Source organism: Convolutriloba macropyga, chromosome 10, assembly GCF_964194025.1.
Source record: "Convolutriloba macropyga chromosome 10, txConMacr16.3, whole genome shotgun sequence".
Classification (NCBI taxonomy): domain Eukaryota; kingdom Metazoa; phylum Xenacoelomorpha; order Acoela; family Convolutidae; genus Convolutriloba; species Convolutriloba macropyga.
Window position 1 is genome coordinate 29891373 of NC_134477.1, and position 22328 is coordinate 29913700.

The 22328-nt window shown below is 35.0% G+C and overlaps 1 protein-coding gene across 1 annotated transcript; it reads left to right on the forward strand.

Annotated features, from left to right (window-relative positions):
* Positions 1-426: 426 nt before the first annotated feature.
* On the forward strand, positions 427-14883 carry LOC142348427 (uncharacterized). Its single transcript, XM_075399785.1, has 3 exons — positions 427-912; positions 9141-9473; positions 14687-14883. The coding sequence occupies exons 1-3, from the start codon at positions 732-734 to the stop codon at positions 14737-14739; spliced, it is 567 nt and encodes a 188-aa protein (XP_075255900.1). The 5' UTR covers positions 427-731; the 3' UTR covers positions 14740-14883.
* The last annotated feature ends 7445 nt before the right edge of the window (positions 14884-22328 follow it).

A 22328-nucleotide genomic window follows, 5' to 3' on the forward strand; every position in this document is an offset into this window, starting at 1 on the left:
AAAATCTGAAAAAGATTAATTTAAAATAAGCACTTTGTCAATGTTGCAAGCTCCTGTTTGTCTATTGATATTATCGATTATTATCAATATCCACTTTTTGTTGCAAACATTTAACAAAAAAACATTTGGTAATTCATTAGCTGTCGTGTGTCAAAAATGTCGGCACCGAAATAAAACCCTCCCGGGCACAAAAAAATTTTTTTTACTGCTATTTGTTCAGATCGATTAACAAATGAGTTAAAATTTTTTTATGTTGATCCACCCGTCTTCGGATGAATCAGTACTAATTAAACAACTTTTCCCACTGATTCCAAAGTATCCTCTTACATTTACCCCTACGCTTTTGATTCTCTGATTAAACAAATACCATTGGTTCATATTTCAGTTAATAATCATGTCCCTTTCCTTAGCAAAACTTACGTCATCTGATGTGTAATGTACTTTGTTCACAAATAAACAAAAAAAATTCACGGATATCCCCTATTTTTTGAAAGATAAACTCAACTATGAAAGGGTGCTCCCATTTCATTCCATATTCAGCACAAAATTTCCCCCACTTATACTTAATTTTCCCCTTGTAACTTATGCCATAGCTTAAAGAAAGCCCGGATTTTAATTAGGATAGAGAACTCTCCCTGACAAAGTAACGATCCGCAGGATAGAAAAGATCGCCAGAAAATATTCCCTATCACTCTATTTCTTCCCATCAGCTCCGCAAACTTTTTTTAAAAATGACTACAACTACGTTCCGAAGATCCGCAGGCAAAATTAGAAACCATAGCGCCCTATTTTCGAACAAAAGTTACTTACACAGGACAAAAATACCAAATCTGCTGTTCTCTTTGGTCATTATTGCAGCAATTTTCTGCAACGGTTGCGAAGCGGACGCTACAGCAAGGAACCTTCGATGGGGTTAGTAGTTTTGACGCTCTACTCGCCAGATTTTCTCAGTTTACTCGTGTGTTGTAAAGATGTGTGTCAAAAATTGTCCGGGATGATGTTCAAAACAATTGAAATGCTTAGCTGGTGTCTACAGTCACACATAGCTTTACGAGCATAACTAGAAAGCCAATCACCAATAAATTTGGTGTGTATTTTAAACAAAAAAATGGTCTTTAGGAAAATGTTGCAAATGGATTCACTGGGTTTCTCGCAATTTTTGAATCCGTTAAAAAGCAGAATTTTGAGAAAAAATGCGAATTATTAAAAATTTAGTCTTCAGAGTGTCAGAAACGGGAGGCGTGGGGGCAAAAAAGTATGGGGTTCAAAGCATACCTACTAGAATAATTGTCTTTAATACCCTGAAAAATGCATCTTCAACAGTTTCACTAAACCGTACAATTCCATACAATTAGAGACTAGTAAAGCTCTAACAGAACTCCACGGCAATTGCCTCATAATTGCCAAGTAGCAAAACAATTCAATATCAGATCGGAGATTACAGAAAGATGATACAAACATACGTAGGTTTATTAGTGAGGGTTAATTGGACTCCACTTTCTACAGTTCTTCTAGCAATTCATAAATTTTATACGTCCAAAAGCACTAACCAAACACTCAGCTAAAGAATCTGAAGCAAATCCAATCAAAAACGCTAATAAATTAAGTACAGCTGTTTTTTTAAACTGATTAATAGGTTCAATCAGCCTCGTTGTCAACCATAACTTTACACTCGTTAGCAAAAATAACCTTCCAAAATCGCAAAACTGCATAAAATACTTCATTTTTTAATATACAGCAAAACTTAATTTAGAAAAAAAGTTGCCTTAGTAGGTCTAGGAAAGCAATGGGCGCACTCTTTTAAATAAAACGCAATTTTTCAAGCTCAAGTGACTGGAAATTGAAACTAAATGCATACACTGGATATGTTGTACCGATTGCCGTCTATGCCTCTCAAACGTGGCTACAAGTAGAAGTAACCTGCACGAAATTGAAAAAGTCCAACATCTTGCAACAAAATGGATAATCAGCTCAAATCAGAACTACCGCAATCGCTTAGTGACCTTAAAACTGTTAATACTGAGTCTCTATGTAGAAATGCTTGATCTTTTGCTTCTATTATCCATTATTCGAGGGGATCATGATGTAGTTATTAACGATATTGAAGAAGCAGTAGAAACCACACGACAGACTGAACGGGGTGAATGTCAAATAACTAAAGCGATAATTAACAAAACTAACAATAACTTTTTTAGAAGAACGAAATTGCTCTTCAATTACGTTTCTAGAGTTGCGAATGATTATGAAAAGACTCTAAACAAATATACTTTACCGAAAATATACTCGAGTTTTTTCACATATCATTTTGTGCAACAGAACAAATACGCAGGGAGATTTGCAGATGTGGAAACTGCAACATACTAAAGAAGATAAAACTGATCTGAACTGTAAATTGGGTGGCAACCCAAGAGTCTTACTCTAAATCCTGCACTACTACTATACCAATTTTGAGTCTCTTTCCTTATTTTCTATGCGTCTGCACACAAATTGAACTTCAGTAAATTCTGAAAAAATGACGAAGAACTTACGTGTGACAAAACTTACGGGTGAAATTTTTTTTTCAATTTTCCGTAGAAAGCAGAAAGCAAAATTCCACTAGAAATCTCAACATCATGCTCTTCATCATAGCATCCTTAATCATCGTTATCATAATGCTGTTGCAATTAAAGTGCAAACAAGGAGGCTTGGTAATGTGAGTCCGCGGATAATGTCTGACCCCGCTCAACAACGTTTATGACTAAATTGTCCACCAAATGAACAGACAGAAAACCTTAAAAAATCACCTTTTGCTGAAAAAAATTGAATTATTCATTTCAAAAATCGCTTCAGCGCTAAGCATTATACAATCGAAACAAGAACTCATTAGAGAGCCGATGATAACTGCCAATAAGGAGAGTAAGAGGCAAGACAAACAACAAAATAAAATAAAAAACAACAAGCATTACTTACCACCGAAAGTCAATGTCTATCCTTTTTTGAATAAAACTTAATGAATGAAAAGGTCAAAATAGCATCGGATTAAAAGTACACTAAATCAAAAGACTTATATCTTTCCAGAAAAGATATGCGAACTGTCTTGGTTGAGAATAATAAACAAGTACACAGGAAACAAAAAAGGAGCAAAGTCAGAAAATTAAATTCAAAACAATTAAATTCAAAGTCATGAAAGCAATTAGCTAACAATTGAAATCATTCAATGGCTTCGTTTAAACCGTCAAGCAAACTCATTGAGACCTGTCATTATCTAGAATGCCATACGACAAAAAAGAATAAATAAAGGCAAAAACCAAGAAATCCTTTAATTTTGCGAGGAAACGGTGTCAAGCCCATAAGAGCAAACTCTATTCACTAAAAAATATTGGAGATCAGTGGCACTTTGTTTCAAGAGAGAACCTAAAAAGTTGGAAAATGTCAGAAAAAAACTTGTAATATCAACGCAAAAACATTCATTTAAATGATAACACTACTAGTAAGACAACATCAAGGTTCACTTGAAAAAAACCCTCTCTCTCCTATGAATCTACGCTTACAGATAGCAAAAGTAAGACTGAAATTGTCAAATCTCAAAAAACCAAATTTTAAAACAAATTTTTGAAACCGTAAGGCATAACAACTAAGGTTTAAACTAAAAAATTCCGAATATTTCAACTTCGTGCTGCTTAGAAGACCAGTTGTACATCTCATTCGTGAGGGAAAGTGAAAAGACTACACATTAGCACTTAATACAAAGAGAAATCAAAATTTCGATAACATTTTTATGCAAACAATGTTGAAGCCAAAAAAACCACATGCTTTGCCGAAAAAAATGTTCATTGGCCGCCCTTTTGCCATTAAACTTTGACATTAAAAAGGCAAAAGTATTTCGAAAAAACATACAGAGCAACATTGAATTTTGAATAACTTTTGAACAATAAAATTCAACAGATAAAACAAAACTGACCTTGCTCCTGCCTCTTCTAAATTAAGACAAAAACTTTTCCATGTTACCGAAATAATAATTTTAACCAAAAGGTCATATCAAAAATAAATGATGAGTTTTAGTTACTTACCGAGTTATATTACCGAAAAAGGCGTTGAGTATCAACTGAAAGCATAAGATAATTTCTTTCATAGCTCCCTAGATACCCAATTAGAAGTTTGATTAATAAGACTCAGTTAAAGGACAAAAAAACATCAAATGCTTGAAGAGCATCTCAAGAAATCATTTAAATTACAAAAACAATTTATCGGGAACATGAAAACCATGAGCTTTACTTATGAAACGCAATAATGCTTTATCAGACTTTATTGGATTATAAAGGGACATTTCATTAATTGCGCCTTCAAATAAGAAAAGGATTTTATTACTCGGGACAAAAACAGACAGATAAAAATTCAAAAAATATTTGAAAAAAGACGGACCGATGATAACTGCCATTAAGGAGAGTAAGAGACGTATACCTTAATATATCAAAAATAACCTATGCATTTTTTATAAATATCGGTTTAAATTACCAAAAAGAGCGCAAAGTTATTAATTCCAGAAACTTTTTAGAGGAGCCAGACGCACAATTAGCCCATATCTGAGACAAAGAAGATTGTGTTATCAGTTTTTATTGCTGCATCACCATCAAACTAAACAAAGTTATCACTAAATGTAAAACCAATGAGACTACTGTAAACAATCTTATCATATATCACCAAAAAATTGATCAAAATTTAAGCAAAAATTATGAAAAATGTGAAGAAATCAACAGAAGTTTGGCTAACGTTCACAAATCTTACCTCCGTAAATCCCTTGGGAAAAGGAAAATTAAAAAAAATCTTTTTAGATTGCAATTCTACGCTTGACAATCTTTACTGATACCACTCACAATCATGTACGAGGAATATAACGATCAGCGAAAATTGACTGAACTAAAAAACCATGGGAGTATATAGTTCATCCCCTACTAAAGTCTGTCAAACCATTAATATTGTTTATATGTAATTTAAGCAAGTTTCCCAGCTTCGAAGTAAACTTGAACTAACTTGAACTCTGATTTTTTTTAAATTCATTTTTCATTGCAGTTTTGCAAGATATTTATTCAGTTCAAAGCAAGTCATAAATAGTGTTCCTTACTAAATTAAACAACGCAGAACAAAAGTTAAGAAAAAATTGATAAAATTCTGGATTAAATTTCGAGCGAGTTGTCAATTTCTCGCCAATTCGCTTGAAATTTAATCAAGAAATTCTACTTTTTTGATGCTTTTAATTTGGTATAAATTCAAAAATATCCAACTAGCGTTGGTCGAATTTCTCTCGAAGAGTTGCATACGGGACAGGCGTTTCTTGGACTTCGCAAAAACGTTTGATACCATAAACCACAATGCATTTCTTTGTAAGCTTAGGAACTTTGGCTTTGATTACCGATATACAGAGACTTTTTTGCCAATGATTTGTCAGATCGAACTCAGTGCTTTTTAATCGAAAACGAAAAATCATCTGAAACAGCTGTAACAGCGGTGCTCCTCAGTGATAGGTGTTTGCAGTTCTTATGTTTCCTATAGTTATAAATGACCTACCTCATTACGCGACAACTGTTCATTTCTTTTTTGCAGCTAAAGAATATGGAATTTCAAGTCAAGATGAATTGTTTTCTCTTCCGATTGGTTTGAACAGATCAATCAAATGATCCATTATATATCCACGTTTGGAGCTATTTGTTTCGACTTAAAGATAATTGACCAAATGGAAGTTTTGACAAAATGAGATTGAAATTCCATTTAAATTGAGTGTCGTTGATCTGGGGATAATTCTTACAAATCATTCTACATTAATCTTTAAGTAATTTTCAACGGAAGTTTTATTTTATCGGTCTTTTTCTGCTTCCAACGATTGGTTTTCCAATTGGCCGAAATGCCGGATGCTGGATAAACTTCAGAAACGAGCTTTGAAAAGGGTCTTAAAACAGACAATCTCTCAATAACAGCAAATACAAGGAAAGTTTTTCTCAATACAGTTTGTTGCCAATCAGTTTATGTTGGTCCGAAATGAAGAACTCATGTTAAATAAAATTTTCCGTTTAACGATCAATGGGTCATCTTCAGGGTCCTTTGCAAAATCACTCTTCTGGAAAACGATTTTCAAGACGAATTTTAATTCGTCGAGTATTCGAAAATAGAAATTTTTTGTTGTCAGAGTAGCAAAGTAAGCCAATGTTCTTACACCAAACAGTGGTTTGTTAGAATTTGATTGGACAGCACCAGTTACGTAAACAACTGAAATCTCTTTGAATTTAAAATTATTAATTTTGGTCGGCTGATAAGGCTATTAGAGAGCTGCAGCGACTTAATGCCCTACTGTTTCACCAATTTATCCAGTTTTTCAAGACAAAAATGAAATTTATGAGACGAAAAACTGCATAAAAATGTCCAACACCGATATACTTGATTCGAACAGTCGATTAATTGACGATATTATTGACTCTCTTTGAGCAACTATTATCTCTTTATTTACTCATTTCTATGCAAACTATAGTCCAAACTGTGATCCAAGTGGTTAGAATGCGAACTCTTCAATGACTAATCGTGGATTATAGGTCTAATTCTTCCTACCCCACTTGTGGGGGGAGGAACTATATACTCAAATGGGTTTTTTTGTTCAGACAATTTTGGCCGATCGATATATTCATCGTAGAGAAATGTGAGTGGTATCATTAAAAAGCTCGTCCAGCGTAGCGTTAGCAATTAAAAAGATTTTTTTGTATTTCGTTTTCTCCGAGGAGTTATCAAGGTTTAAAGTTTTGTGTGAACAGAGGAAAATAGGCATGATTTTGTTCAATTTTAGCTTAATTTTCGTTCAAATTAAGATATTTTCAATAAAAATATCAATTCAAGACTACTTTTCACGCAACAAATTGAAACATTTTTTGCTACTTATAGGCGAAAGGCGACAAAAATGCTAGTTTTGGTCTCATGCGTAAGTTTACTATAAAAAAACGAATTCTTTGAGAGCTGTTTTTTTAGAAAACTTTTCGCTTTTTTTGTTCTTAAAAGTCACTTATAGACTAGTCACTTTCCATATCCAGATTCCAGTAATGACGAACCTCACTTTCAGTCAAACGAAGCCCAAAGAATAAAAAAATTAGTTTTCGAGGGATCGCACTAGTTTACTTTTGGCCTCTACTATGACTTCTCGTAATTTTTACTGAAATTTTGATTTTCTTTTTTAGCTTTTACTAAATTTTCCTAAGTCCAATAGCATAAACTTGTTGATTAAAACTGCAATAGGCTCCTTAAAGAGCATTAAGTGAACCTATCTAGTGGTTTGAGTGGACAGCTAATGGCTGTTAAGACATTAAAAACAATTTCTCGAATTCTTTTGAACATTAACCGATCTTAAACTTTTTTTTAATTCTATGTCATTTTCAGTAATGACCGGATTTCCTTTCTTTCTACTGCAACCAAAATTAATCTCGATGGCGATTTTGACTTCAAACTACTGGTTTTATGACTTCGATGCGACGAGTTTTCATAATTTTTTATTTTTGGATTTATTTTCTTATTAATTTGGTTCCTTTTGAAATCTTATAACAATATTATTTTTTTTAAACATGTAAATTACTCAGACTATAACCCTAAGGTTAGATATCTACATGCTCTAAAATGTTAAAATTATAATACTGATAGTTCTCATTTGCTTGGAACAAACGTTCAATGTATCGTAGTAAAAGTTTTTAGAGAGACTTCTGGTTTAAATGGCTCAGACAATTTCTTCTAGCACTTTTTTGTTGAATTTCATAGTTTTCCCAATGGAAGCACGACTTAGCGTTTTTGATTTCCTTTGAAAGCTATTGAATTTAATGGCGTTGATATTACGTGTTTTTCGTAAAAATTTCGTGGTTTTGATATACTTGTTAATACTTGTTGATTTTTTAAGTTATTCTTTTAACGACGATGCATCCCATTGTTGTTAAAAAATAATTGAAGACAGAAAGTTTTTACTGAAAAGTTTACTTTTAATGGCTGCGACACTTTTTTCTCGCTTTTTTCACTTTGCTGTTTTGACTGTTTTTTATTATTTTTGTAGTCGTAAAACGCTGAGAGGTTTCACAAGCTTCTAATTGATGATTGAATGAATGATATTACTCAATGCAGTCAGTTTAAAGCGAATAGCCTAAAATTTTATGATATTTGTTTTCATTTTTTTTTTCAGTTTTTCAGTTTTTGTTGTTCTTTTCTAGAATGATGTTTTTGAGCATATTCGCGTAACAACAGATCCCAATGATTTTCACATTAACCGTTCAGAATGATTTTAGTTGAATTAGTATATATAATATCTGAAAAAACTGTAAAAAGAAACAACATTCATATAAAGCTAATGATTTTAATGGCTTCAATAATTTGTGTTTTCGTTATTTGTTTGTTTTTTTTAGTTTTTTCTACAACATTAGTTCATTTCTATGGCTTAGTCTAAACAAATACAGGTCTTATCGGTTTCGTAATGCTTTTTTTTGTATTTTTATCAAGAATTATTTCATTAAAGGCTAAGATTTTTTGAGACGTATGAAGTTATGAAACGTTTTTTAAAATGTTGATTGATTTTTGAATGTTGCCTCATTATTTCTGTTTGTCTACATGTTGCCGAGTCCCATTAAGGAAAACTCCCATCGGCTGTATAGTTGAGAAAGAGTAAATTTGTGTAGCTAAGATTTTATCTGATTGCATTTTGACGATGTTACAAGGTGCTTTTAAATTTAGGCATTGAATTTTTGCCGTGAAATTTTTGTTTTAGCTGATTTTGTTATTTGTACTTTTTCTCGTAGTTTTTAATGGCAGATCTCGTGAGCTCTTTAATGAGGCATGGCATTATGTAATTTAACTAGTAATTTGGGTGTGTAAAGATTTCTTTAACTCAAACATATATTTTTGATTATCTCTTCATTTGATTGACAACTAAGTCAAAAATGTAGATGAACTCGGGTCGGAACATCATGTGCAAACGCACATTAACGAGCCTCCTTGTTTGACTTGGTCCCAATAACAGACTTGGTTCTCTATCGGGTTTTCATTTCATATTTCGAGGGCTGTATTTTAGGCCCTTAACCATACGTTAGTTATTATCCCATATTCTCCGATAACCAATTTAGCATCATTCAGGCGAAATTATTTATTTTCAGGAATGCGAGTTTCCACGAAACGCAGTATCAACACAGCGAGCGACATTCTTTTCCCATTTATAAGCCAAACGCTTCCCATTTCATGGCGGAAAAATTTGGAAAAATACTCCAAGGTGGTACAACTTCAAAACCAACTATTGGACTACCAAGAGTCGGGAGCTGACTACAGTGATTACTTGGATAACCCCAATAAACTTCAGGGATTTTCAGAACCCTTGTCATTAATGGGAAAACCGGAACACGATCGAAAAAGCGTGATCAGAGATCAGAAAATGAGATCTCAAGCTTCTTATCTTGGCAGACTGAAGTTCCCAATGGAGGTCTTAAATAAAAGTAAGTTTCGTTTCTTTCTGCCTTAAGATTACTTTTCATCTAAGATATCATCGACGGCTTTGATTCTTACCACGACCCTGAACGATTAATTTCTTATGCATTTTAGATTAAGCGGGGAGGAAAAGGTTCAGCGCAATCCACACCCGCACTCTAATCGCAGTAAATCTCCCTAGGGTATATTATGGCCTGACTGACCCACTATTAACACTGAAATCAGAAATGTGAATATTTGTTCAAAAGACAAAACTATGAAAGGACGAAAAGTATCGCTAAACAGGCGTTGAACTCAAATCACAACCTATTTATGGAAAAATCGGACAAATTTAAAATTTGTAAAGTGGTACCACTCAAGTTTTCAGTTGATAGCATATACGGTTGATACCCGGTAAATGGTTTCTCTGAATTCGCAGTTAATTTTCCTTCCTTGTTGAATCACTTCATGTCATATTATCAATTAACTTTTAGGTTTGCCGTTATAACGAGTGTAGGACATTAAGGGATGCAAATTAAGGCATAAATTAGCTGTGAGAGTCTTCACATCATGTCATAAATTGTTTGAACACTGACATTAAAAGGAATTTATAATGAGTTGCTACAAAGATTCCACACTAGCAAATGACGAGCAAATTGATAGTGTGACACTATCAGCTACAGTGCTCACAAAATAGGCATTATCCCAAATTTCTAACCATGTAAATTTCTATAGATAAAGCATCAAATTCCATCTCCAGCGTTTTTCACGTTTCGAGGGAAAATCTGGACAAAGATAGGGAAGATGCAATATGATCACATTGAAATTTACATATCGTTCCAGGTAAAATAAAGCGGTCCGAGTTGTGTTTCACTTTTCATAAAGAAAGTTTCTGCTATTTTTAATACCATAACCACCAACCTAAATCAAGACGTTTATGCACAGTATAAAAATGCAGAATACATAGTTATGGTATTTCCAATTACAAACATAGCTGCTATACTGCCCAAAAAAGCTGCAATAGATTCGTAGATCTGCCTCAAAGCGATAAAAAAGACAAAAAAGAAAATTCATTAGCTGCTTTCAAATAACCTAATTAGAGCGACATACATTCAGCTTACCTTATTTCCTTGAAATAAGATGAGCAGAAGTCAATTTGAGTGATAAAGTCAGGTGAAGAAAGTCATTTTTGAGAGTGAAGTGAGTCACGTTAAACCAAAAACTAAACAACGCAAACGAACAAAAAACTCGCTCCACTACGAGTGAAACATAGTCGGAAGACTTCAAAATTGACCCGCAGTAAAACTTAACTTAAACCTTAGCCAGAAACTAATCAAACTGAGGAAACGTTTAATTTATTCCATTCAATTTGAAACAGCCAACGAAGTAAAGAATTTGGAATTAGAAGGGAAAGGCAAAAAAGGTATTATCTTCATGGAAGAAGATGGGACTCCACAAACGTTGTTTTTATCAGATCGTCTGGCATCGTTAGTTTTATTTCGCTAAAATGCTACCATATGAAAAAAACTAACGATATATCAAGAGAGGAGAGAAACCTAGCATGTAAAAAACAATATAAAAACTCTCTAAAAATTTTGAAGTCCCAGGAACCGTTCACAAAAGACGCCAGAAAGCAGTGCATATGCAAACAGTCGCCACCCACACGATAACCCTAAGCACTCGAAAACACTTCAAGCATGAGCAAACAAAAATACTTAACAACGGCAGAAAACAGTAAAAACACATGTCAAATTGCCGCATGAACAAAAAAACCACCAGCGACAAAGCGAATTTATGTTCACACATTTTCTCACTCTATTTTAAAATAAGAGTGATGAAACTTCACGCCCGCAAATCATTTGTTTTTTTTCTCCACGTCCTGTTTAGGCGGGACAAACATCATCACTTCAATTTGACTTCAAAAATCATGAAACTATGCAAAAGTCGACATTATATACAATAGAAACACGAATCTCAATTACACGAAACAACAATTAAAAAGATCCCAATTAACATTCTTTCAAAATTTCTTCCTTATAAACTGTTGACTATATCAATAAAAACCAATTAAAAGATAACAAACAAACGTTTTCCCAACAAAAATTTTGGCGATAAAAATATTTGCAGAAAATAAAAGACAGACAAAGTAAAGGACAACACATAGCAATTTCTGAGAAATTCGAATTGCTCCAACGCTTTTGAAGTGTCATTGTATTCATTAAATTATGTAACAAAAATATTTAAATCTTAGACCATAAACCTTCAACTTGATAGAATGCAAGAATATAAGAGGCACAATCAAGGCATAATGTTTAAAAAATGACAACAAAAGCCGGCAACAAAAAAACTCATTGAGATCCTTCTTTCTAAACACAATAGTTTGAAGTCAATACATTACCTACAAACTGGAAAAATTATGTCGAGAGTCAATCTGTGCTCAGAAACAATGAGATCTGACAAAAGTGAGACTAACCAAATAGATTACCAAGCCAGGTAAATACACCGGACATCACCGCTATGATTCGATCAAAAATTTAGGGAAGTTAGTAAAAAAGGTTTTATAAGAAAAAACAACTAGAATTAACAATGTTTCAAAAACCATTATTTCATTATACAGATGAGGTCAGTGAACGATAAAAACTAAAAATAAGGGCAAGGTTAAAACACCACTGATCTATATTTTTTCAAAATAGTGACAGTCATTAGTTATGAAATGAAAACATTCACTAGAAAAAAGATCCAGTAGATCCAGTGAGATCAATGAAAAAAAGTAACAAGACAACAAAGCTACAGAACTCGGTAAGACTTAAAAATCAATGGTATTATTTGAAAATCAATTGTGCCTAAATATTCAAAACCTCTACATAAAAAGAGAAACTATTACATAGCGTTAATAAAGGCCAATCATTAAAGAGATCTAAAAAGAAAGCAAAAAGAACGCGCAAAGCTTAAAAACAACTGATATTTTATTGAAGAAAAGTCATATATATTGCCTTTTAATGAAATCAGAAGACAAAAATTTACTTATTAGAACACCATATGAACTGCTAAAACGGTAAGAAAACAAAATCAGGAGAAAAACAGAAAAAGTCAATAGCCGCACAAGGAAGAAAAACTATGCTTTCAAAAAACCAAAAATCTGTCCTAATACCAATTTCTCACTCCACTTTAAAAGTGATTTGAAAGAATTTCACCCCTACACAACTTGCCCTCTTCCTCCTCTCATTAATCTAAAATGAGTACACTAAAGTAAAGTCTCATTGACATCTCGAAGTCGTCTTCACAAGAAACCTAATCTTTCAAAAAACTAACTTGCATGCGCATCAAAGCAGAAACACAGCCGACAGATTGCCGGAAAATAGCCGCGATAGACGCTTGTGGCCTCCCATGAATTTAAACAACTGAAGAAACAAGATAGGCAGATTGACCAAAAGTCCTGTAGTAGACCACTAGCTTTTTGGCTTAGATAGTGTCATTTTTACGATACACATACGGTCTATAAGGAAAACGCCCTAAAACAGCTTTTTAAAAATTGATTACAACACCCTTTCTTACAACACCTACACAGCAGCTCTAAAAATTGCAAAAAAAGGATTAAAACTAGAAACAATAGGCAAAAAAAAGCTTTTGAATACCAGACAACATGGGATGCACTTTACAAAAAAAACTAAGTTTTCTATTCTAAAAACGAACTTAAAAATCAATATCAATCGATTCAGAACGCCAAGAAAGCCATGAACAACCAGAAAAAGAACAATCCAAAAATTTGCTTAGAAAATGTGTCCAAAACAACAAAATAACAAGTCGACCAAAACTGCAGCCAACAAAAATGAGTCCAAACGTGCACTACAGACTAATATAATTGAGAAAAAACACCGAAAAATTAAAAGCTTAACCTAAACACTGCTTTGAAAATGCCGCAGGTGAACAAAATTCTACTCGTTTAGCGAATATCTTTTCACGCGTATTTTTCACATGAGAAATGCTTCAACAAAAAGTACTCTCAATTTCTCTTTTGGTTAGACTTTCCTTCAACAGATTGTTCGAAACACCTGCTTTCCCGAGCGTCATTGAATTTTACATCTTTTCAGTGACACTTAACTGATTTATAAAACATAGCCGGAACTGTTGACCATCTTCACTGATAGGAGACTACATAAAAATACTAATCAACTTGAAACAATAACAGGAAAATGAACATTAGAAGTATCTGATAAAATCTGATGGCGCATCTGATAAAATTCTTTAAACGTTGCGACTCCAAATTATTGGTTATTAACAACAGTATTTTTATTCACTCAACCACTGCTAATTGTCTGAAAAACCATTAAATGTCAATCAAACACAAACGACTAACACCGGGCGAATTGCTCTCAAGCAACCGACGAGCGGTTGGCTTCGGTATTACCCAAAACAGTTTTGGAGTGACTGGTAAGGCACACGGCTCTAAGAGCCACTAATGACCTCCCGGCGCTACCTGTTTATCCGTTTTTGAGGACGAAAAGTCAAATGTCAAAACCGATGAACGCGAAGAAATGAAGGACAAAATAAAAACAATATTCTCGTCAAAATTCTCATTGGAATGCAAAGAACAACACAACCAGAAAAAAAATTATCACTTATTTCACACTGAAGTGCCCTGTCTAGCATTCAAGCGTCTCATCCAAGTATCAACACTTTGAGAATAGCTCCAAATGAACTATTGAATCAGAAAAATTTAAAGGAAGCAGAAAATCAGAATGAATAAGTAGAAAACATAACAAAATCAACCAAATTTGTTTGAAATTAGTTATTTTTCTTTAATATCAATTTGAAATTAACATCAATACGTCGAATGAAAGCCAAAACTGCTGGAATTGCAACAGTTGCTTCAGATGGCCAAAATTTCTGCGAAACGCACTATTACTAGGTTAAGATGTCAGAGACAAACAAAAAAGTTCGAGAAATAATGTTTTGAAAAAGCCGCACGTGATTTAAAATTCGCTCGGTCATCATAAACTTTTACACCTACTTTTCTTGCCCTCTCAAATATGCAATATGAACAGGAACCAACTCTCTCTTCTTTTCAGCAATTTGACCTAAGACCTGTCAATAATAGCCCTCCATCAGACCTATTAATAAGTAGTAGGTTACAAGACTCTGTTGAAGTTACTGAAACCTGTGTCTTTAACTGAGCACCGCTTAATAGTATTGCTTTCAATTCAGAAGTAAAAGAGGAGACTTTAAACCTTTTTCATTTCAGTTAAATTGTCAAGGACGAAACGGCAGCAGATCGGTTCTACCCAACTTCAGTGAGAACGCCATCCCAACTTATGTTGAACTCGATGCCAGAAGAAGAATCCAGCATTTGGCCCGTCGTTTCTAGCCACTTCAGATAGTAGACTTATTGCGAAACCAATAAATTTTCTTATCTGAGACTCAATTAACATTTATCACAGATACACATCTTTAAGTTTGATATGAGACATCAAACTGAACTCACAAGCTAAAAATGGACTTTTGTGAGAAACAAAAGTCCATTTTCACGCCAGATTGATAACATGACTACATGACTTGGAGACTAGCGAGCTGAAAGGCTCTAAAAGAAAAGAACTTAATGCCCTCTGTCAATTGCAAACTGCCCAATTATCCTATCTTCGTACAATTTGTGAGAGGGTCTATTTTCGTAAACGGATTTGAGAGGGTCTGAAAAATAGAGGCGAAGAACAAAAGAATTAAGTACTGGAATGATTAAATTTTACAACGTTGCTCTTTAAGTAACTTGCTAATGAACTTGAGAACATCTTTCAAATTTGAAAAAACCGGATTACTTCGCTCGTTCTCAAACATGATGGCAAATACCCTTCTTCGTTCAATGCAGCTTGGAAAATTATATATATATAGGCAGCTGGTTTAAGACCGTATTACCAATATTGTCAGGTCAGCATGCTTTATTGCTCTAATTTTTCTTCGTCGATTTTCACTTCAAATTTTTGTTTTTCGTAACACATTTTCATCGTGATTGTAACACATCTAGGAAAACACTGAAGAAAAAAGCACCAAGTATTTGCACTTCAATATATCTTCATTGGTTTTGTTATGCTGGAAATACATTGTTTCCTGAAGACAGATTTCAGGTACTTTTGTAGGTCAGAAAACAATTCAAATTTAATCTTCAAAGCCTGCTTGATCTTGTTTCACGTGATCTCTCAACTTCTTTTCCGCATTTTTAATTTTAATCAATCTGCTGAGGTTTGGATTTTTTGTTTGTCTTTTTGAGTAAATATGACTTTCATTAGATGTGAGGATTCCTATTTGACTCATGGGGGAGGTGTAATGCAATGTGATTTTGGGAACATCGACATGGGAACATCGACATAGGAACATCGTCATGTGATTTTGGTTAATACATCGTCAAGCCAATTATACCATTTATGGCTAAACTAATTCATCGATGTTGCAGTAGCAATATGGTTTAAAAGGGCTTATTTGTATATAGTTACTTAACTCTTTCCAATCCACTTCGTTGAAGGCAAACAAACCATATCTTAATATATCAAAAAAAGCATTTTTGATAAATATGGATTTAAATTAGTTAAATACCGCCAAATTATTAGTTCCAGAACAATTTCTTAGGAAACGTAAAAGAACAAAACCGAAGTGAGGCTAACGTTCACAAAAATTTTTAGCCTCTGTAACTCCTCGGGAAAAGAGAAATTCAAAAATCTTCTTAAGATGATATTTTACGCCTGACAAGCTTTCTAATGATATCACTCACACCTCTGTAATCAACAAAATTTACTCAACCAAAAAAGAAACCCAGCTGAGCATATAGTTCCACCCCCACTAAAGTGGGTCGGAACAAAGAGCATACCTGAACTCAGTTGAAACAAAGATTTTTCTACTAGTTTGAATTTGATTTAAACAAATCGTCCATAACCAAAATTCGGATCAAATTATTCAAGGAAATCTACGTTAAAACTAATGCAAATTATAGCTACAGAATACACTCATTGTCTTTTGCAGCAGATAGATTTCGATCAGTAGAAATCACTTGGCAAGATCAGTTCGACTACATTGCAAATGAAATTCCGGTTAAATTCTTTGTTTGATTCTGTGCTCCTACCTTGCTGAACGTTTGAGCCAGTGTAGACATGAGCAGGTTTGCTTGAAACTGCAGTCCTGAAAATCCACTGGGGAAAGCAAATGTTTGATCTTGAGGTGTTCGTGGTGCAGTTCCAGTGACAAGATAATTTCCACTCATTTCGATTTGTGGTATCTTTCCTGACATTTTGTAGTCTCCTTTCAGTTCGTACTTAGGTGACTTGTTATTGACACGATAGTTGCCACTAACGACAAACTGTGGGGCCTGTCCTGTAATCTTATAATTTCCTTGTTCTTCAAAAATAGTCTTGTTGGGGCTTATCTCTTCAATCTTCTTGTCCCCTTTCTGCTCATAGCGGATTTTTAAACCTCGTTTCTTGGTCTCACGTTTAAGAATAGGAGACGACTTTGTGGTATGCCCATTGGCATGTCCATTATGCCTATTTGTACGTTCATGTCTGTCTCTGTGCCCGTGTCTTGAGTAGGAATACGGAACGGGGCGCCAGTAATCAGCATCTAAAAATTGGGTAAATAATACACAGAGTATAAACATAGATACAAAATATAAACGGTACATAACTGCTAGTTCATTTAAAGTGTGGATCCTAATCCAGGTCATACTCAATGCGCTGATATTAAGTAAGCTCCCGCAGCTGTATAGTTGAATCAAAACATTAAGTATACGAGTGTTGAGCAAGTTCATACTGTCCTGAGAGCGTTAATGTAATTAATGTTGAAGAACATGTGTTTTAAATTTGTCTGACAACCATTTATATAACCACTGGCAAATTTTTATAATTGTTCTATTTTGGTAGGGTAGCAGGAAAAGTTATCGTGTTTATAGAGTAAATGGTTTCAGGGATTTAGAAAAATTAAGGGCAATCAATTGCCTAGAAGGAAAAATCTATAAATTGAACCGACTTTATGTCAATATTTTTTTCGTAGTTTCCCAAACCATTTTGCCACGATTTACCCAACGATTACGCAAATGGTCAGATTATCTGAAGCATTCTATTTTTAATCGAAAAGTTTCTCAGACCAAAAGTTACTCAACAAAATGTCAAATTCAATTTTGAACTATTCCTCTATCTCCAGGTTTCCGATCTGGGAGAAAGTTGCTTCAATTTTCTCCAATTATTGAGCAATTAATTCTGTCGTTCCAACAACTAGTGCAATTTAATAAGAGTCACCAATGAATTATTTGTCAATTATTCCAATTCCGATTAATTTTTTCCAAATCTGATTGCTTTTCGGTTTCCGATTCCTCAGCTTATTGGGTGTTTAAATTTTGCAACCCTCAAGCCCACTTGCTACATTAAAAATGATTTGCCGAGTGATAAAAAGCAAACTATTTGTAAATGAGTGGTCTTCTTTTTTCCTCCACAGAGCTAGCAAAAACATCGGAAAAGATAAGTTAGTAACAACACAGCCAGCAGATATCAAATCGGATCCTGAAGCCATAGAATGCTGACACGAGGAAAACGAAATGGAGCTCAATGAAAACAAATGCTATATTTTGCCAGTAAAACAGCACCATCATTTAAAATCTAGCAGGCCCGCAAAATCATAATCAGAAAATCATATAGAAGAATAGAAGGTTTAAATGAAGTAGAGGTTTCTGTTTCGCACCAACTCGGGCTCGAACCCATGACCCTCGTTTAACAGCCATAGGTCTCACAACTTAAGCTATCTATGTGTAGTGCACTTGTCTTTTGCTCATTTTACAACAAATTTCTGGACAATGGCGTTTGTGACTTGCTTGTTTTTGCTATACAAAAACTGCATATTAGGAGTTTAAAAAGGATGGTAAAGCGCGTCTCAAAACCCATTTATTACGCTATGTTGTATGATTAATGACCCCGAAAACATGTAACGATAGGAGCGCTGTTGATCATTGTGCTCAATTGCTACTGATATTTACTGTAAAAAAGGAAGATTCGACAACATGACTCAAACTGCTCAAAATGATAATAGAGAAAAATAATTCAAAAAATCAGATTAGCAGTCCTACATCTTACGAACTGCGCTATAGCCACAACAATCCATCGTTTCTCAGAATCGCTTTTATCTTATCAATAAACGGATCTCTTCCGTTTGTGCCCCCCGCCCCAGTACGTTATGCTCCCGCCAGTTACAGAGCACAAGCCATCACATAGTAAATCGTTATGTAAAAATTACTGCACGTGCGTCTGGGGGGTGCAAAAAATAGGTATTCACAAAGCTGCGGGGGCACAAACGGAAAAAATCCCAGCTAACATATTTCAGATTGATAGCACCTGATATTATGCAAAAACCTGATAATATGATATTAGCATTTTTCTTCCTGCAAACACAGAGGAAAAAAAACGACTCAGCGTCGCAAGAAGTGCTCTCGAACAGCAGGCGGCATGGTTCTGGGCGAGAACACTTTCGATTCTTCATAGTTTCGTGTTGACTGCACCTGACTAATAGTCTTTTGTTCCAAGTTCATTTCTCATACATCTACTTTGAGCCTTTCAGATCATTGACCTCTCTCGATATTTTAGTTTAACAATGCAGCGCAATGCAGCTCCTAAACATCTGCTTCGAGTGCCGTTTTAACGGGCAAAAATTGTGTCCAATTTAAGAGCTCACGAGTTTAATATATGGGATAAGCATTTTTCTTCCCGCAAACACAGAGGAAAAAAACGACTCAGCGTCGCAAGAAGTGCTCTCGAACAGCAGGCGGCATGGTGTTGAAAATTCATGTCTACAAAAAGAAGGGTACCCGACACTCGACCCTCATATTAGCAGTCCTCCATAATAACAACTGCTCCATAACGACTACATACCACCGTTTCTCACAATCGCTTTTATCGTATCAATAAGCATATTTCAGATTGAGAGCTTTTGAGATCACGCAAAAACCAAGAAGTAAAGCGTGAAAACATTAGTTGAAAGTTGAGAGCATTTTATATTAGCGCAGAATCTGTAAAGATAAAACTTTGCAAAAAATATTTTCTTATTAAATACTTAAATTTCGTTCGGAAGCAATTAAAAAGCACGTACTATCCAGGTCAGTAAATCCTCCCTCTGGGCGAGAACACTTTCGAGTCCTCATAGTTTCGTGTTGACTGCACCTGACTAATAGTCTTTTGTTCCAAGTTCGTTTCTCATACATCTACTTTGAGCCTTTCAGATCATTGACCTCTCTCGATATTTTCGTTTGACAATGCAGCGCAATGCAGCTCCTAAACATGTGCTTCGAGTGCCGTTTTAACGGGCAAAAATTGTGTCCAATTTAAGAGCTCACGAGTTTAATATATGGGATAAGCATTTTTCTTCCCGCAAACACAGTGGAAAAAAAAACGACTCAGTGTCGCAAGAAGTGCTCTCGAACAGCAGGCGGCATGGTGTTGAAAGTTCATGTCTACAAAAAGAAGGGTACCCGACACTCGACCCTCATATTAGCAGTCCTTCATCTTAACAAGTGCTCCATAACGACTACATACCACCGTTTCTCACAATCGCTTTTATCGTATCAATAAGCATATTTCAGATTGAGAGCATTTGAGATCACGCAAAAACCAACAAGTAAAGCGTGAAAACATTAGTTGAAAGTTGAGAGCATTTTAGATTAGCGCAAAATCTGTAAAGATAAAACTTTGCAAAAAATATTTTCACATTAAATACTTAAATTTCGTTCGGAAGCAATTAAAAAGCACGTACTATCCAGGTCAGTAAATCCTCCCTCTGGGCGAGAACACTTTCGAGTCTTCATAGTTTCGTGTTGACTGCACCTGACTAATAGTCTTTTGTTCCAAGTTCATTTCTCATACATCTACTTTGAGCCTTTCAGATCATTGACCTCTCTCGATATTTTAGTTTAACAATGCAGCGCAATGCAGCTCCTAAACATCTGCTTCGAGTGCCGTTTTAACGGGCAAAAATTGTGTCCATTTTAAGAGCTCACGAGTTTAATATATGGGATAAGCATTTTTCTTCCCGCAAACACAGAGGAAAAAACGACTCAGCGTCGCAAGAAGTGCTCTCGAACAGCAGGCGGCATGGTGTTGAAAATTCATGTCTACAAAAAGAAGGGTACCCGACACTCGACCCTCATATTAGCAGTCCTCCATAATAACAACTGCTCCATAACGACTACATACCACCGTTTCTTACAATCGCTTTTATCGTATCAATAAGCATATTTCAGATTGAGAGCATTTGAGATCATGCAAAAACCAAGAAGTAAAGCGTGAAAACATTAGTTGAATGTTGAGAGCATTTTAGATTAGGCAGAATCTGTAAAGTTAAAATTTTGCAAAAAATATTTTCACATTAAATACTTAAACTTCGTTCAGAAGCAATTAAGAATCACGTACTATCCAGGTCAGTAAATCCTCCCTCTGGGCGAGAACACTTTCGAGTCCTCATAGTTTCGTGTTGACTGCACCTGACTAATAGTCTTTTGTTCCAAGTTCGTTTCTCATACATCTACTTTGAGCCTTTCAGATCATTGACCTCTCTCGATATTTTTGTTTAACAATGCAGCGCAATGCAGCTCCTAAACATGTGCTCCGAGTGCCGTTTTAACGGGCAAAAATTGTGTCCAATTTAAGAGCTCACGAGTTTAATATATGGGATAAGCATTTTTCTTCCCGCAAACACACAGGAAAAAAACGACTCAGCGTCGCAAGAAGTGCTCTCAAACAGCAGGCGGCTTCGTGTTGAAAATTCATATCTACGAAAAGAAGGGTACCCGACACTCGACCCTCATTTTAGCAGTCCTCCATCTTAACAACTCCGCTATAACGACTATATACCACCGGTTCTCACAATCGCTTTTATCATATCAATAAGCATATTTCAGATTGAGAGCATTTGAGATCACGAAAAAACCAAGAAGTAAAACGTGCAAACCTTAGTTGAATGTTGAGAGCATTCTAGATATGCGCAGAATCTGTAAAGATAAAATTTTGCAAAACAATACTTTTACACTAAATACTTAAACTTCGTTGGGGAGCTATATAAAAGCACGTACTATCCAGGTCAGTAAATTGTCCCTCTGGGCGAGATCACTTTCGAGTCCTCATAGTTTCGTGGTGACTGCACCTGACTAACAGTCTTTTGTTCCAGGTTCGTTTCTCATACATCTACTTTGAGCCTATTAGGTCATTGAACTCTCTCGATATTTTCGCTTTTCAATGCTTCGCAATGCGGTTCCTAAACATGCGAATCAATAGACCACTTAAACATGTGAAAAGTTTGCACCATTTCAGGATTTAAGCGTTTAATATTTAGAATTACCATTCTTCATCCCCAAAACACACACAGCAACGTAAAATGACCTGCGTCGCAAGAATTGCTCTCGAACAACAGGCCGCATGCTGTCGATTAGAAATTTTTGTTCTGCAACTGGAAGGGTATCCGACACGTTTTGCAACCCCCTGTTTTCAGATTTGCAGTCCTCCACCATACCAAAAACGCTATAAGGTCTAAATAACCCTGTTTCTCACAACCACTTTTATCGTATCAATAAACATATTTCAGCCTGAGAGCAATTGAGATCACACAAAAACCAAAAAATTAATTAATAAAAACTTAGTTGAAAGCAATAAGTGTTCTAGAAAAGCGCAGAATCCCTAGAGCTAAAACTTTGCAGAGAAAAAACCCCTTTACAAAAAGAACTTCAAGCTTAGTTCGGGAGCAAAAAAAAACACGTCGTACTCAGGACGGTAAATCCTCGCTCTTGGTGGGCATTTTTTCAAGCCCTCTTAGCCTCCTGGTAAATGCATCCGACTAACAGTCTTTTGTCACAGGCTTAGTTCTCACCCATCTAC

Coding starts and splice junctions, on each gene's coding strand:
- LOC142348427 (XM_075399785.1), top strand. CDS start 732: ATGACTACAACTACGTTCCGAAGATCCGCAGGCAAAATTAGAAACCAT. Junction 913..9,140: donor AGCAAGGAACCTTCGATGGG/GTTAGTAGTTTT, acceptor ATTTATTTTCAG/GAATGCGAGTTTCCACGAAA. Junction 9,474..14,686: donor AATGGAGGTCTTAAATAAAA/GTAAGTTTCGTT, acceptor TTTTCATTTCAG/TTAAATTGTCAAGGACGAAA.